We start from the raw sequence: 12,968 nt of genomic DNA on the forward strand, positions 1-12,968 counted from the left end.
CGCCGATGAGAACTATTATTTTAATTATTAGTTTAGTTTTTAAATAATTAGTTTTGTATATGTTCACATTAAAAATTTAAAATGATATAAAATTATTTTTACTCTAATATTGTGTTTGGTAGAATGGATAAGAAAGAAGAATGAAAGAGAAGTAAAATAGTTAGGTGAAGAAAATAAAATAATTTTTTCTCATGTTATTTGATAGAAGAGAAAAAAATAAACAGAAAATATCAAATCTAAAGTATTTTACAATAAAACTATAATATAAATAAAAATATGATGAATAGTAAAAATTAAAATTATTTTTTTACACATAATTTATTTGTCAATTTTTTCTCTATCTTTTCTTCTCAAGGTTAGAAGGATAAAAAATTAATAGGTATCATGGATTTTCATTTTCATTTCTTTTTTATTTTCTCTCTACCAAACAACTTAAAATTCTATTTTTCTCTCCAAAGTCTTTCATCTATTTTTTTTCTCTCTTTTTTCTATCATATTAAACACACCGTAAATTACACTGTTAAAAACTAATCAAATAATAAAAACACAATTCCTATCGATTAAGCATAATAATATTGAGATCTTTTCTGATAACCAATATATTACTAGTTAAATTTTTTATCCATTAAATTTATATAAAACTACATAAAAATTAAAATATATAAATTTAATGATTAAAAAATTTAACTTACTTACTGATAAGTAATCTCCTAATAATATTTCCCGTCATAAATGTTAGAAAAAAGAAAAAGGTTGGAGTCTACTGTTTTACTGTTTTTCCTTTGTTCCTCATGTCATCACTCATCATTTTTTATTCATTAAATTTATATAAAACTACATAAAAATTAAAATATATAAATTTAATGATTAAAAAAATTTAACTTACTTACTGATAAGTAATCTCCTAATAATATTTCCCGTCATAAATGTTAGAAAAAAGAAAAAGGTTGGAGTCTACTGTTTTACTGTTTTTCCTTTGTTCCTCATGTCATCACTCATCATTCACTCGAGCCAGTGAGAGAGAGAGAAAGGGACAGAGAATCCAATTCTTCTTTACTTATTATAGACATCCCATTTTGCTGTTTGAGCTAATCAAAAAGCAGAAAACAAAAATCAGAATGCAATTTTTTTGTATGACCAACAGGAAGTAAAAGAGATCAAAAGGTATTTTGGTTGTGCTCCTCCGTCCAATGCTATATCCCTTCTCTTGCGTTTTGCAAAAAAAGAAAGGAGTTTTTAGACAGAGAAAAAGAGAGAGAAGAATCTTTCTAAACCTTCACAGCCCCATTCTCTCTCTCTCTCTCTCTCTCTGACTTCAAGGGTAAGTTTCACTCCCTCTTGTGGTCCTAAAGTTTTGTTCTTTTTCCATAGTTATTATTCTCTTTTTTTCTCATGTGTTGTTGCATGCCACTTCTGGTATACTTTGCACTTCTTCCCACTTTGTTACTCTCGCTGCCTCTTTCACTTGATAAGTTGACTCTCTCTCTCTCTAGCTGATATTTTTTTTAATGGAAGATGAATTATTGAATATGCATTTGGAATCTTTAAGGTGCTTTGATTCGTTTCGCTGTGTTGCTCTGGGGTTTTTCTTGTGTTGCTCTGTGATTGGAGTTTTTGGAGGTAATCTTTATCACTGTTTTGGAATTTTTTTTCCCCGGATTTAGCTTCTGGGTACTTCTGAATCTAGTTGTTACTTTTGTTTCTGGGGTTTTTCATTCTCAAGTTTTTAGCTTTTGTCACTTCATGAGAACATTGATGTTCCTTTTGAGTGGATTTTTGTTTATTTGCTATAAAAAAGGTGTTTGATAGTGGATTCTTCCAATTCTCTTACTAATTTTCATTACCATATTCGCGTAGAGAGTGCTAAATTTCTTTCCTTATTATTACTTGTGGTGCTAAATTTCTTGCCTTATTATTACTTGTGGTTCAATTTTTCCTTATGGGTGTTTTTTATTTCTTTGTAGGACTCAACCACTAGCAATCGAATTGAAACCTAGTGTTGCTTTTCTTGTCCAAGCCGAGTAAAAAGGTTCATTTTTTTTGCCACCCTCAAAATGGTCTCGAGGTCTTATTCCAACTTACTAGATCTCGCTTCTGGTGGTTCCCCGACCTTTGGCCGTGAGAGGAAAAGGCTCCCAAGAGTGGCAACTGTGGCGGGCGTGTTGTCTGAAATTGACGACGATAACACCAACAGTGTTGGCTCTGATGCTCCTTCCTCTGTCTCCCAAGAGAGAATGATCATTGTGGGAAATCAGCTTCCACTGAAAGTTCAAAGAAGAGAAAATGGTGATTGGGATTTCAGCTGGGACGAGGATTCCTTACTTTTGCAGCTCAAAGATGGCTTAGGAGAAGATGCCGAAGTGATTTACATCGGTTGCCTCAAAGAAGAAATTGACCTGGATGAGCAAGATGACGTGGCGCAAACTTTGCTCGACTCTTACAAATGCGTTCCGGCATTTCTCCCTCCCGAGCTCTTCAGCAAGTTCTACCATGGCTTCTGTAAGCAGCATTTGTGGCCTTTGTTCCACTACATGCTTCCTCTGTCACCTGATCTCGGCGGTCGGTTTGATAGGTCCTTGTGGCATGCTTACCTTTCTGTGAACAAGATATTTGCTGATAAAGTGATGGAAGTGATTAGCCCTGATGATGATTTTGTCTGGGTTCATGACTATCATTTGATGGTTTTGCCCACTTTTTTGAGGAAGAGGTTCAACAGGGTGAAGCTTGGATTTTTCCTCCATAGTCCTTTTCCTTCATCTGAGATATACAGGACTCTTCCTGTGAGGGAGGAACTCCTGAGAGCACTTCTGAATTCTGACCTTATTGGATTCCATACCTTTGATTACGCCAGGCATTTTCTCTCTTGTTGTAGTAGAATGCTCGGCGTGTCGTATCAGTCCAAACGAGGCTACATTGGGCTTGAGTATTACGGTCGAACTGTTAGCATCAAGATTCTCCCCGTTGGGATACACATTCGCCAGCTTGAATGTGTGTTGAATCTCCCCGAGACAGCATCAAAAGTCGCGGAGCTGCAAAATCAGTTCAGGGGCCGCACTGTCTTGCTTGGGGTTGATGACATGGATATCTTCAAGGGTATAAGCTTGAAGCTTTTGGCCATGGAACAGTTGCTCATACAACATCCTGACAAGAGGGGCAAAGTTGTTCTGGTACAAATTGCGAACCCTGCAAGAGGGCGGGGGAAAGACGTGCAGGAGGTGCGGTCTGAGACGCATGCCACAGTGAGTAGGATCAACAAGACATTTGGAAGGCCAGGATATGAGCCTGTGGTCTTGATTGATACCCCACTTCAGGTGTATGAGAGAAATGCTTATTATGTCATTGCAGAATGTTGTCTTGTTACAGCAGTGAGGGACGGAATGAATCTTATACCCTACGAGTACATAATATGTCGGCAAGGCAATGAGAAACTAGACGAGACTTTGGGGCTTAACCCGACAAGCCACAAAAAGAGCATGCTAGTTGTATCTGAGTTCATTGGCTGCTCCCCGTCACTAAGTGGTGCAATTCGGGTTAACCCGTGGAATATTGATGCTGTGGCTGAAGCTATGGATTCTGCCCTTGTAGTCTCTGAGGCAGAGAAACAGATGAGGCATGAGAAGCATTACAAGTATGTTATTACGCATGATGTTGCATATTGGGCGAGGAGTTTCTTTCAGGATTTTGAGCGGGCGTGTAGGGATCATGTGAGGAGGAGATGCTGGGGAATTGGTTTTGGTTTGGGATTTCGGGTTATTGCATTGGATCCAAGTTTCAGAAAGCTTTCTGTCGAGCATATTGTTTCGGCTTATAAGAGGACTAAGAACCGAGCAATCCTCTTGGATTATGATGGTGCTCTGATAACATCGAGTTCGATTAGTGCGACTCCTAATGCCGAGGCTGTCGGAATTTTGAACAGCTTGTGCAGAGACCCTAAAAATATTGTTTTCCTTGTTAGTGGGAAAGACAGAAAGACTTTGACTGAATGGTTTTTGTCCTGTGAGAAGCTGGGAGTTGCAGCAGAATACGGTTATTTTCTGAGGTACAATGTCCACTTTCCACCGAAAAAAAGGAAAAAACAACAAGAAGTCTTAATCCCAACTTAATTGGGGTCGGTTATATGAATTTCATTTTTTCACGCAATTAGACTTTCCTAAAGGCCTAAATCTAGAATGTTTTTCTTAACTACTCCGGTCCACGTAATTCTTAATTTACCCCTCTCTCTACTAGTATTAGGTATAAGAATATCATCCTAAACACGAACCGGTGCTTCTAGCGGTCTACGTTGGATATGTCCGTACCACCTCAAGCGGCCTTCACACACTTTATCTTCTATTGGTGCTACACATACTTTATTACGAATAACTTCATTCCTTATGTGATCCATTCTCTTATGGTCACTCATTTATCTTAACATATGCATTTCTGTCACACTCATCTTACATATATGTTGTCTCTTAATAGCACAACATTCACTACCATATAACATAGCTGGACGGATTGCAGTCTTATAGAATTTTTCTTTCAACTTAATAGGCATCTTGTCATCACATGAAACTCCCGTAGCATTCTTCCACTTAACCCACCATGCCTTAATCCCACGTTGAATATCCTCTTCTATATCTCATTCGTATTGCACTATAGACCCAAGGCACTTAAACTTCCTAGAAGTCCCAATCTCCACACCATCTAAAGAAATTTCATCACTCTAATTACTTGAGTTACTAAACCTACAATGCATGTATTTAGTTTTCATCATACTTAACTTGAATCTCTTCGTCTCGAGAGTCTGTCTTCACACTTCTAACTTACGGTTAACTCCTTCCCTATGTTCATTAATTAAAATTATATCGTCTGCAAAAAACAAACACTAAGGAACTCTATCTTAGATTTCTCTTGTCAGCTCATCCATCACAATGATGAAAATATAAGGATTAAGAGCAGATCCTTGGTGAAGGCCGATCTGAATGGGGAACTCTGCCGTGTAGCCTCCAGCAGTTCTCATACTCATGACCACCCCATCCCATCGTACATGTCTTTAATTACCTTGATATACCTCACATGCACTCCTCTCTTTTCTAACACCCACTATAAAACTTCCCTTGGTACCTTATCATATGCATTTTTGTAAATCTATAAAGACCATATGTAGGTCTGGCTTGGGTTTTCTGTACCTTTCCATCAGCATCCTAAGAAGAAAAATGGCTTTCGTGGTTGATTTGCTTGGCATGAAGCCAAATTGGTTACTTGAGATGGTAGTTGTGGCCCTTACTCTCCTTTCAATAACTCTCTCCCAAAGTTTTATAGTGTGGCTCATTAACTTTATGCCCCTATAATTGTTACAATTCAGCACATCCTTTTATTCTTAAAGATGGGGACAATAATACTTTTCCTTCACGTATCAGATACATGTTTCTTCTTTAGTATCTCATTAAAAAGCTTAGTGAGTCACACAATTTTAACATCTCCTAATGCCATCCAAACCTCTATTGGAATATCATCTGGCCCACATGCGTTCCTCTTTTTCATTTTCCGTAATGAAGTTTTAACTTCTGAGACTCTGATTCCTTTTGTATACATCACATTAGGTTCTCCTTGTGACCTAAGATCGTCAAACTCTATCGTATAATCATTATTATAAAACTTCTCAAAGTAACTCTTTCACTTTTTCCTAATGTCTTTATCTTTTGTCAGAACCAGATCTGTATCATCCTTAACACACATCAATTGATTTAGGTCCCGACACTTCTATTCTCTTATCCTAGCTAGTTTATATATGTCATTCTCTCATTCTCTAGTCTCAAGTTTCTTATATACCTCATCTAAGTAAGTAGAACGAGCCTTATCAACTGCCCGCTTAGCTTCTTTCTTCGCTTATTTCTACTTATTAAAAGTTTAACATCCTTACGTTTTGGTAAATCTCTATATAAATCCCTCTTGGTCCTAATAGCCTTTTGAACTTCCTTACTCCACCACTAGGTTTCTTTCCCTGGGGGGCATTTACCTCTAGATTCTCCTAGTACTTTCTTTACCACTTTTCTAATGCAGCTGGTCATGGCATCCCACATAGTATTTGTATCACCTATATATAACTAAGTAGCCTCCTCTAACTTCTCTTTAAAGGTCAATTGCTTTATTTCCTTCAAATGCCACCAACAAGTTCGTGGGAGGTGGTTTATCTTAATCATTCTATAGCAAAGCTTAATGCTCACATTGAAGATCACTAACCTATGTTGGGTGGCTAGTACTTCTCTAGGAATTACTTTACAATCCTTACATAGAGAACGTTCTTTATACCTTGTGAGAAAATAATCTATCTGACTCAAGTTTCTCCAATTCTTAAAAGTGATCAAGTGAGAATCTCTTTTCTTGAAAAATGTGTTTGTTATGATAAAATTATGTCCCAATGCAAATTTCAAAATAGATTTTCCTTCTTCGTTTCGAGCTCCAAAACCAAAACCACCGCGGATCTTTTCGAAGTTTTCCTTATCCTTACCAACATGGCCATTGAAATCTCCTCCAATGAAAATGCTATCTTCATTGCCTATACGACATATTAAGTCATCCATGTCTTTCCAGAACTTGACTTAGTTTCTGCAGCCAATCCTATTTGTGGAGCGTATGCACTAATTACATAGATGAATTTATTTCCTAGTACCAATTTGAGCATAATAATTCTATCCCCTATTCGCTTAATCTCAACTACGTCATTCTTCATTAGAATACCAACTCCATTGCGATTCTTTTCCCAACTTGTATACCATAACTTGTGTCTTAAATTTTCAATCTCCTTTACTTTCTCTCCTGTCCACTTCGTTTCCTGTAAGCATAAAATGTTAATTCTTCTTCTTACCATAACATCTACTAACTGTATAGATCTAACAGTTAAAGAATCTACATTCTAACTACCTAAACGAATTTTCCTATCATGAGCTTGCTCTGCCCCTTGCACACGTTCATGAATGTGCAAGGACCCCCCTTGCTTTTTTTTTTTTCACCATATATGGGGCCCGACATGGCGCATGGGCTCGTTTTTTTCCCCGCGCACGTCCATGAATGTGCGAAGACCCTCTTTGCCTATTTAACACTATATCCGAGACCCGGCATAGCGCGTCGCACGTAGAGAATGCCCCAACAGATTCTGTATAAGTGAAATCCATGAGAGTGACTTATTTTTACGTTGGCCGTCAACTTACCGCAACCCTCCTCCTTTACTCGGATTTAGGACCGGCTATACAAACACATAGGCGGAGTTAAACAAGAAGGAAAAAAAAAAAGAAGAAGAAGAAAAGCACAACGTCTTTTTTCTGCTTACAAGAAAAAGTCCTATACAATTTGATGCTGTTCTGTGCACTTAACATGTTAGATTTGTGGATACTTTCTTGATGAGAATAATTATTTTCCGTGTTTTTATTGTTGTTTGTTTTGCACGTAGACATATCTAGATGACATGTTAAGTGTGCAGAACGGCATCCAAGTCCATAGGCTTTTGTTTCTTGAAGGATATACACAATATATACATAGCTTTTGTTTCTTGAAGGATATACACAATATATATAATATATATATATATATATTCCCGTTCTTCATCATAGACCATTTTTTTTTTTGCCTCTTGGGGCGGTTTTGCAAAGTAGAAAGAGGATTGAGATGTATAACATAGACTAAAAAATCTTTTCAGTTGACTGGTGATGTTTTTCAGTTTTCAGTAAAAACTTTAACAAGTACTGATTTCCTGTTGGTAAACCTGTAAGCAAATTAATTGTCTTGGTTTTGAAAAGAAGTTAATGTTTTGAGCATGCTCCTGTTCTTTGGAATTTTGCAGTAGATTTAGAACTAGAATCTACTCGAGTTCTATGGTCAAAGAGCAGTTTTTCTATTTGGTTATAATTCTTCTTTCATTTTCTGTAGTTCAGTGAAAGATAGGCTTAACTATTAACTGCACTTGTCAATTGAACTCGATCTTGTTATCATTCCCTTGGTATACTTTCTAATATTACAGAGAGAGATTAACATGACAGAGAGTCTCATTTGATACAAGTTGGGGGTTATCCATTTCGCAGGACAAACCATGATGCAGATTGGGAAACTTGTGTGTCCATTCCAGACTTTGATTGGAAGCAAATTGCTGAACCTGTAATGCAGTTATATACTGAAACGACCGATGGTTCTACGATAGAAGCCAAAGAGAGTGCTCTTGTTTGGAACTACCAGCATGCCGATCCAGATTTCGGATCTTGTCAAGCGAAGGAGCTTCTTGATCACCTTGAAAGTGTTCTTGCCAACGAGCCAGTTTCTGTCAAGAGCGGCCAGCACATTGTAGAAGTTAAACCTCAGGTTAGTGGGATTTTCCTCTTTTCTAGTTTTCTTGTTCATAAAAGTCATAAATAGAGTGGACTGTTTGCAGAGGATATTTGAAGATTTTACTGAGTAATCCGTTCTTACTGTCGCCAACATTAGGAATGTGCAAGACAAACATGAAATGGGGATTTTAGATGCAGGTTTTGTTACATGACTGATCCTAAAATTATGACTTATTCTGAAAATAAAATTAAAGGAAATTTTTGAGACAATTTATGTACCTCCTCATGACTCTTAATCACGCAAAGTAGACAGACTTAGAATAACTTGATAAGCCTGCCATGCCATGGCCTCCTGTAAGTTGAAGAGGCATAAAGCTTTCAGTGCATTCTCATGTATGGATAATATTATATTTCAAATTCAAGGTGGCTTTTGTTTTTTTTTCCCAACAATAGGGAGGTTAACAAGAAAAAAGTAGTTTTTACTATTTTGTTGACTGAAAGAAAAGAAGGTTCAATAAGGTAATTGCTATAGGAAACTCTGGATTTTCCTGTCAGAAATGACTGCGTCATAATATGCTATGAGAGATTATAAACAAGATAAAAATGATCTTGGAAACTCTCTTTTGAAGTCTTTATTTATGTGTATTTTATAGTATTTAAGCATACGGCCAAACTTTCTGTGTTAACTTCGATTCTTACCAACTTAACAGGGCGTGAACAAGGGTCTCATAGCAGAACGTCTCCTCTTGACAATGAAGCAGAAATCAATACTTCCGGACTTTGTTCTCTGCATTGGGGATGACAGGTCGGACGAGGACATGTTTGGAGTGATAATGAATGCCAAAGACTCTCTATCTCCCGTTGCTGAACTCTTTGCTTGCACCGTAGGCCAGAAACCAAGCAAGGCCAAGTATTACTTGGAAGACACAACTGAGATTCTGAGAATGCTGCAGGGCCTTGCCAATGCTTCGGAGCAGGCGGCTAGAAATGCTCCACAAGGTTCTCAACGAGTGGTTATTGCGTAGAGTACATAGGCTTCTCTCTCTCTCTCTCTCTCTTTTCTTTTCTCACTCCCTAATCATCACGAACAGCGGGTTGGCCTGTTTGGATATTTCTTGAGGTGTTGCTAGATGTCTGTCTATTTATCGAAATAGGCAAAGTGGTATGTTTGACTGTGGTTTCGCTGCCTGGCAGTTATCTTGTGCATGTTGATTGTTTGTAGCGATTTATTTAGTGAAGAAAATGACCATTCTTCTTAGGCCAATGTCATCAACAACCTGCAATATTTACTACTGTATTATATAATAAGTAATGGTGTAGAGCATTAGATACCAAGATCAAGTTAAATCTGCCCCAATAATCATAGCGCCGCTCCACTCACATCGACCACCACGGGGAAGTGGACATCAAGACGAGTTTGGTGACCAACTTTCACGACCAAAAGCCTGACGACTAAAGATTGTACAACTTTGCATTATTTTTTATGTATGTTGGAAAGCAAAATTCTTAGGGTCCCTCGAAGTTTATAATAAAACCACTTTATTTGGTACTTAACGTTTAAAACATCCAAAAACTAACCCCAATCTATCTGTGATCAAATTAGTCATTCAATCAGCTTAATGCTAAAAAAAAAAAAAAAAAAAAAAAAAAAAAAAAAAAAAAAAAAAAAAAAAAAAAAAAAAAAAACTAGGGAAAGCAATGCTTGAATGGATAATTACGGCGTTGGTACTTTTATCTAATATTAAATTCACGTACTTTTTTTTTTCTTTTTTTGGTGAGGAAATTCACGTATAAGTTTTTTTAAAAGGTAAAATAGTCTTTTAAAAATAAAAATTGATGAATTGTATGAATTCTTCCATTAGTGGAATGATTTAATTTGGTGAATTAAGAAGGAGAGCACATCCCTCTATCTCCTCTCTCCCTCTTTTCTTTCCTCCAACCAAACAAGGGATTGCATCTCTCCCTCCATCTCTCTCCTTCTCACCATCTCTCTCTCAAACCAAACGTAGTGTTATGTTAGTTCAAGTATTAAATGCCATTAACTACAAGAAGGCCTGTGCTTCCTTCAACAATTCAACGCACTTTTTTTTAGGCAACGTTTGATAGGAATAGAAACCAAGAGAATTACGTAATTCAAGTGAGGAAATTAGAGAGGATGGAAGAAGAACTTTATCTTATTTTGTTTGCTATGGGACGTGGGAATAAATGTAGAAAATAATCTTCTTCTTCTTTTTTTTTTTGCGGCAAAAATATGCAAGGAAATGGGGAAAAAAATAAAATTTATAAGTTACACAATTTACTATGCTATCTACATTAATGTACACAAAGTTAATGGACTCCATTAGTAAAACAATTTTACTTAATTCACATTAGATTACATCCTTGGACACAACAGTCGTTTAATTTTTTGGTTTCAAATCCCCTAAGCCCTCTATCCACTTCATCAAACAATTACTCTTATCAACCACCCAAGCATGGGCGCATCAAAAGTTTGGATAGAATATAGATGTTTTTCTTTCTTCTAATTCTCAAGATAAGTTCAATGTTCTATACTCTATAGCCCCTACTCTGAAGCCCTTACACCGTCAATAAATTGCACGACGTTGAACTTGTGGCATGATGTATTGGATTTTTTATTTTTTATTTTTTTTTATTTTTACGCAAAACTAATGAGAAAAAATGATAGCAATAATCTTCCTTTATTTTATATAAGGAAAAAGAAGGGAAAAAAACAAGTGAGTCCCTCCTAACAAATACACATCCCAAATTTTAGTACTCACAATCTTCTCACGCTCATCTCAATAATAATTCATACGAGAGCCCATCTTAATATCATTTATTAATCTCTTCCAAAGAGAGAGCTTTCGGAAAGTACTACTCCTCATTAGGCCGTTGGATCATCAGTATTGGACTTGCAATAATCATCAAGATAGTGCTGATATATATATGAAGCAAAGCCCCAAATAGCCAAAAACAGAGAGATCCCCTTTAGTCCATCCATTTTGTCGTTGAAAGCGAGCACAGCCAAGACTTGAACAAGAGGCAAACACAAAGCACTTATCACATTGCTGAAGAGGGAAGACAACTCAAAGATCAAGCCCACAGACCCAATTGCGAAAACCTGCCAACAAATGGCTGTCCAGACTAGAGTCATGACATAGGACACTTTTCCTAACTCAAACTCTTCTATCTCTGTCCTTAATCCCTTCCACTCCCCACAAGCAAAAAGTCCAACCATAGTAACACAACTAGCCACTAAACACTGGAATATTATAATCTCAATGAGAGCTTCGACTTTCCTCACTTTTATAACCTTTCGAAATACAAATTGTGTCGAGGCAAAGGAAAGTCCAGTCCCAGCTGAAGCACCAACAGTGCATATGAATGCAATTGCATACTTTCCTCTAGAGACTCCCGGTAAGGCCCCGCTGCCATTGGATTGGACAATCAAGAGCACAGAGGCGACCGTGAGAAGGGCCACTGAATTAAAAATAAAGGGAGTGAACTTTTGTGAGTTGAGAAAGAAAGAAAAGATGGAAGTAAAGCCCAATTGGGATGCAAAAATGAGACTGAAAGTAGACAATGGAAGGTACAAGAGCCCCACTGAGGACAAGAAGCACACTCCAGCTATGAGAAGGCCAAGGCCGACATAAGCAGAAGATAGGACTATGAGCGAAGGTTTTTTAGGATGGAAATGGTTGCCATTCGAAGTGGGATTTTTGGATAAAATGCAGATGAGATAGTATGGGATGAGAACTGGGAAGCCTACTAACTGAACTAATGTGCCTATCCATTTGCTTTTGCCTCCCTTGTCGTAGTATAGTCTTCCCAAGAGCGTTGCTGTTGCTTGGCCAGCCAATACAAAGACTGCATATAGGGCCGTTCTAAGCCACCGCTTGTAATTTCTTTGTTCGAGCTCTGTTGGGAATTGGTTGGTGATCATGTTGGCATTTGTATGCGCAACTGAATTTGCCTCTTTCTTTTCATGATCTGGTTGTAAGAACATGCATGCCAAAGGACAAGAACTTATATTAGTGTTTGTTTATGATAACTAGTTTGTTTATTGCTAAGATCAAAAAGGAGAACTAACTAATGCTAAACTACAAACTAGATTTGTATATGACCTTAGAAATCCCACAACATGATCATATGATACCGCAGAAAGAATTGCATGTGATGGAATTTTTCTGCGTGTGCTCATGTTGTCTTCATAACAATGAGAATGTTAAAATTTTTTGAAAAAATAAATAATAATAAAAATTAAGATAGCTTACTTACTCGTTATTTGAAGCTGCAGTTCTTGAGCTTTTTCCATGTCTAACTTTGTCAAGGTCTCAAATACAGTTTTTGTAAAAACTACAAAAAACAAAAGACTTTCACACTGACTTATAATGCTAGTGTGCCTGTGGTTTTATTTTATTTTCTTTTATTTTTTCTTATAATGAAGGTAGTGTGTGTTTTAAGCCAGTGCGTGAGTGATCATAATTTTGACTCATTTTGATCGTGACCACACTACTTTGAGCTACTATTAATTCTTTTAGTATACTACTTTTATCCTAGAGAACATTTTACCATAATTTCATAAATAATTTTATGACCACACTAATTACTGGATGTTGTTTTAGCTGTTAAATTAATGTTTTAACAATTTGATATATAATTAGAAAT

The 12,968-nt window shown here is 36.8% G+C and overlaps 2 protein-coding genes across 3 annotated transcripts; one reads left to right on the forward strand and one right to left on the reverse strand.

The window, feature by feature from the left end:
- The first annotated feature begins 1,284 nt into the window (after positions 1–1,284).
- Positions 1,285–9,525, forward strand: LOC21400758 (alpha,alpha-trehalose-phosphate synthase [UDP-forming] 5). 2 transcript variants are annotated; one of them, XM_024165958.1, is made up of 4 exons: positions 1,285–1,321; positions 1,965–4,039; positions 8,061–8,334; positions 9,011–9,525. In XM_024165958.1, exons 2-4 carry the CDS (start codon positions 2,055–2,057, stop codon positions 9,323–9,325), a joined length of 2,574 nt encoding a protein of 857 aa, XP_024021726.1. In that variant the 5' UTR covers positions 1,285–1,321; positions 1,965–2,054; the 3' UTR covers positions 9,326–9,525. The 2 variants fall into 2 exon arrangements, with proteins under 2 accessions (XP_024021726.1, XP_010096957.1); XM_010098655.2 differs by lacking the exon at positions 1,285–1,321 and adding an exon at positions 1,471–1,620.
- A 1,478-nt stretch (positions 9,526–11,003) lies between these two features.
- On the reverse strand, positions 11,004–12,712 carry LOC21400759 (purine permease 21). The gene is made up of 2 exons (XM_010098656.2): positions 12,579–12,712; positions 11,004–12,290 (listed from the first exon to the last, which is right to left on the reverse strand). Exons 1-2 carry the CDS (start codon positions 12,613–12,615, stop codon positions 11,185–11,187), a joined length of 1,143 nt encoding a protein of 380 aa, XP_010096958.2. The 5' UTR covers positions 12,616–12,712; the 3' UTR covers positions 11,004–11,184.
- Between the last annotated feature and the right edge of the window lie 256 nt (positions 12,713–12,968).

The sequence above is a fragment of the Morus notabilis genome, unplaced genomic scaffold, assembly GCF_000414095.1.
Source record: "Morus notabilis unplaced genomic scaffold, ASM41409v2 Scaffold332, whole genome shotgun sequence".
Classification (NCBI taxonomy): Eukaryota; Viridiplantae; Streptophyta; class Magnoliopsida; order Rosales; family Moraceae; genus Morus; species Morus notabilis.

What these genes read in the sequence shown, in the direction of transcription:
- LOC21400758 (XM_024165958.1), top strand. Translation starts at nt 2,055, where the DNA reads ATGGTCTCGAGGTCTTATTCCAACTTACTAGATCTCGCTTCTGGTGGT. An exon ending in GAATACGGTTATTTTCTGAG is followed by an intron (nt 4,040 to 8,060) that starts GTACAATGTCCA and finishes TCCATTTCGCAG; the next exon opens with GACAAACCATGATGCAGATT. An exon ending in TTGTAGAAGTTAAACCTCAG is followed by an intron (nt 8,335 to 9,010) that starts GTTAGTGGGATT and finishes CCAACTTAACAG; the next exon opens with GGCGTGAACAAGGGTCTCAT.
- LOC21400759 (XM_010098656.2), bottom strand. Translation starts at nt 12,615, where the DNA reads ATGGAAAAAGCTCAAGAACTGCAGCTTCAAATAACGA. An exon ending in ACTGCAGCTTCAAATAACGA is followed by an intron (nt 12,291 to 12,578) that starts GTAAGTAAGCTA and finishes TCTTACAACCAG; the next exon opens with ATCATGAAAAGAAAGAGGCA.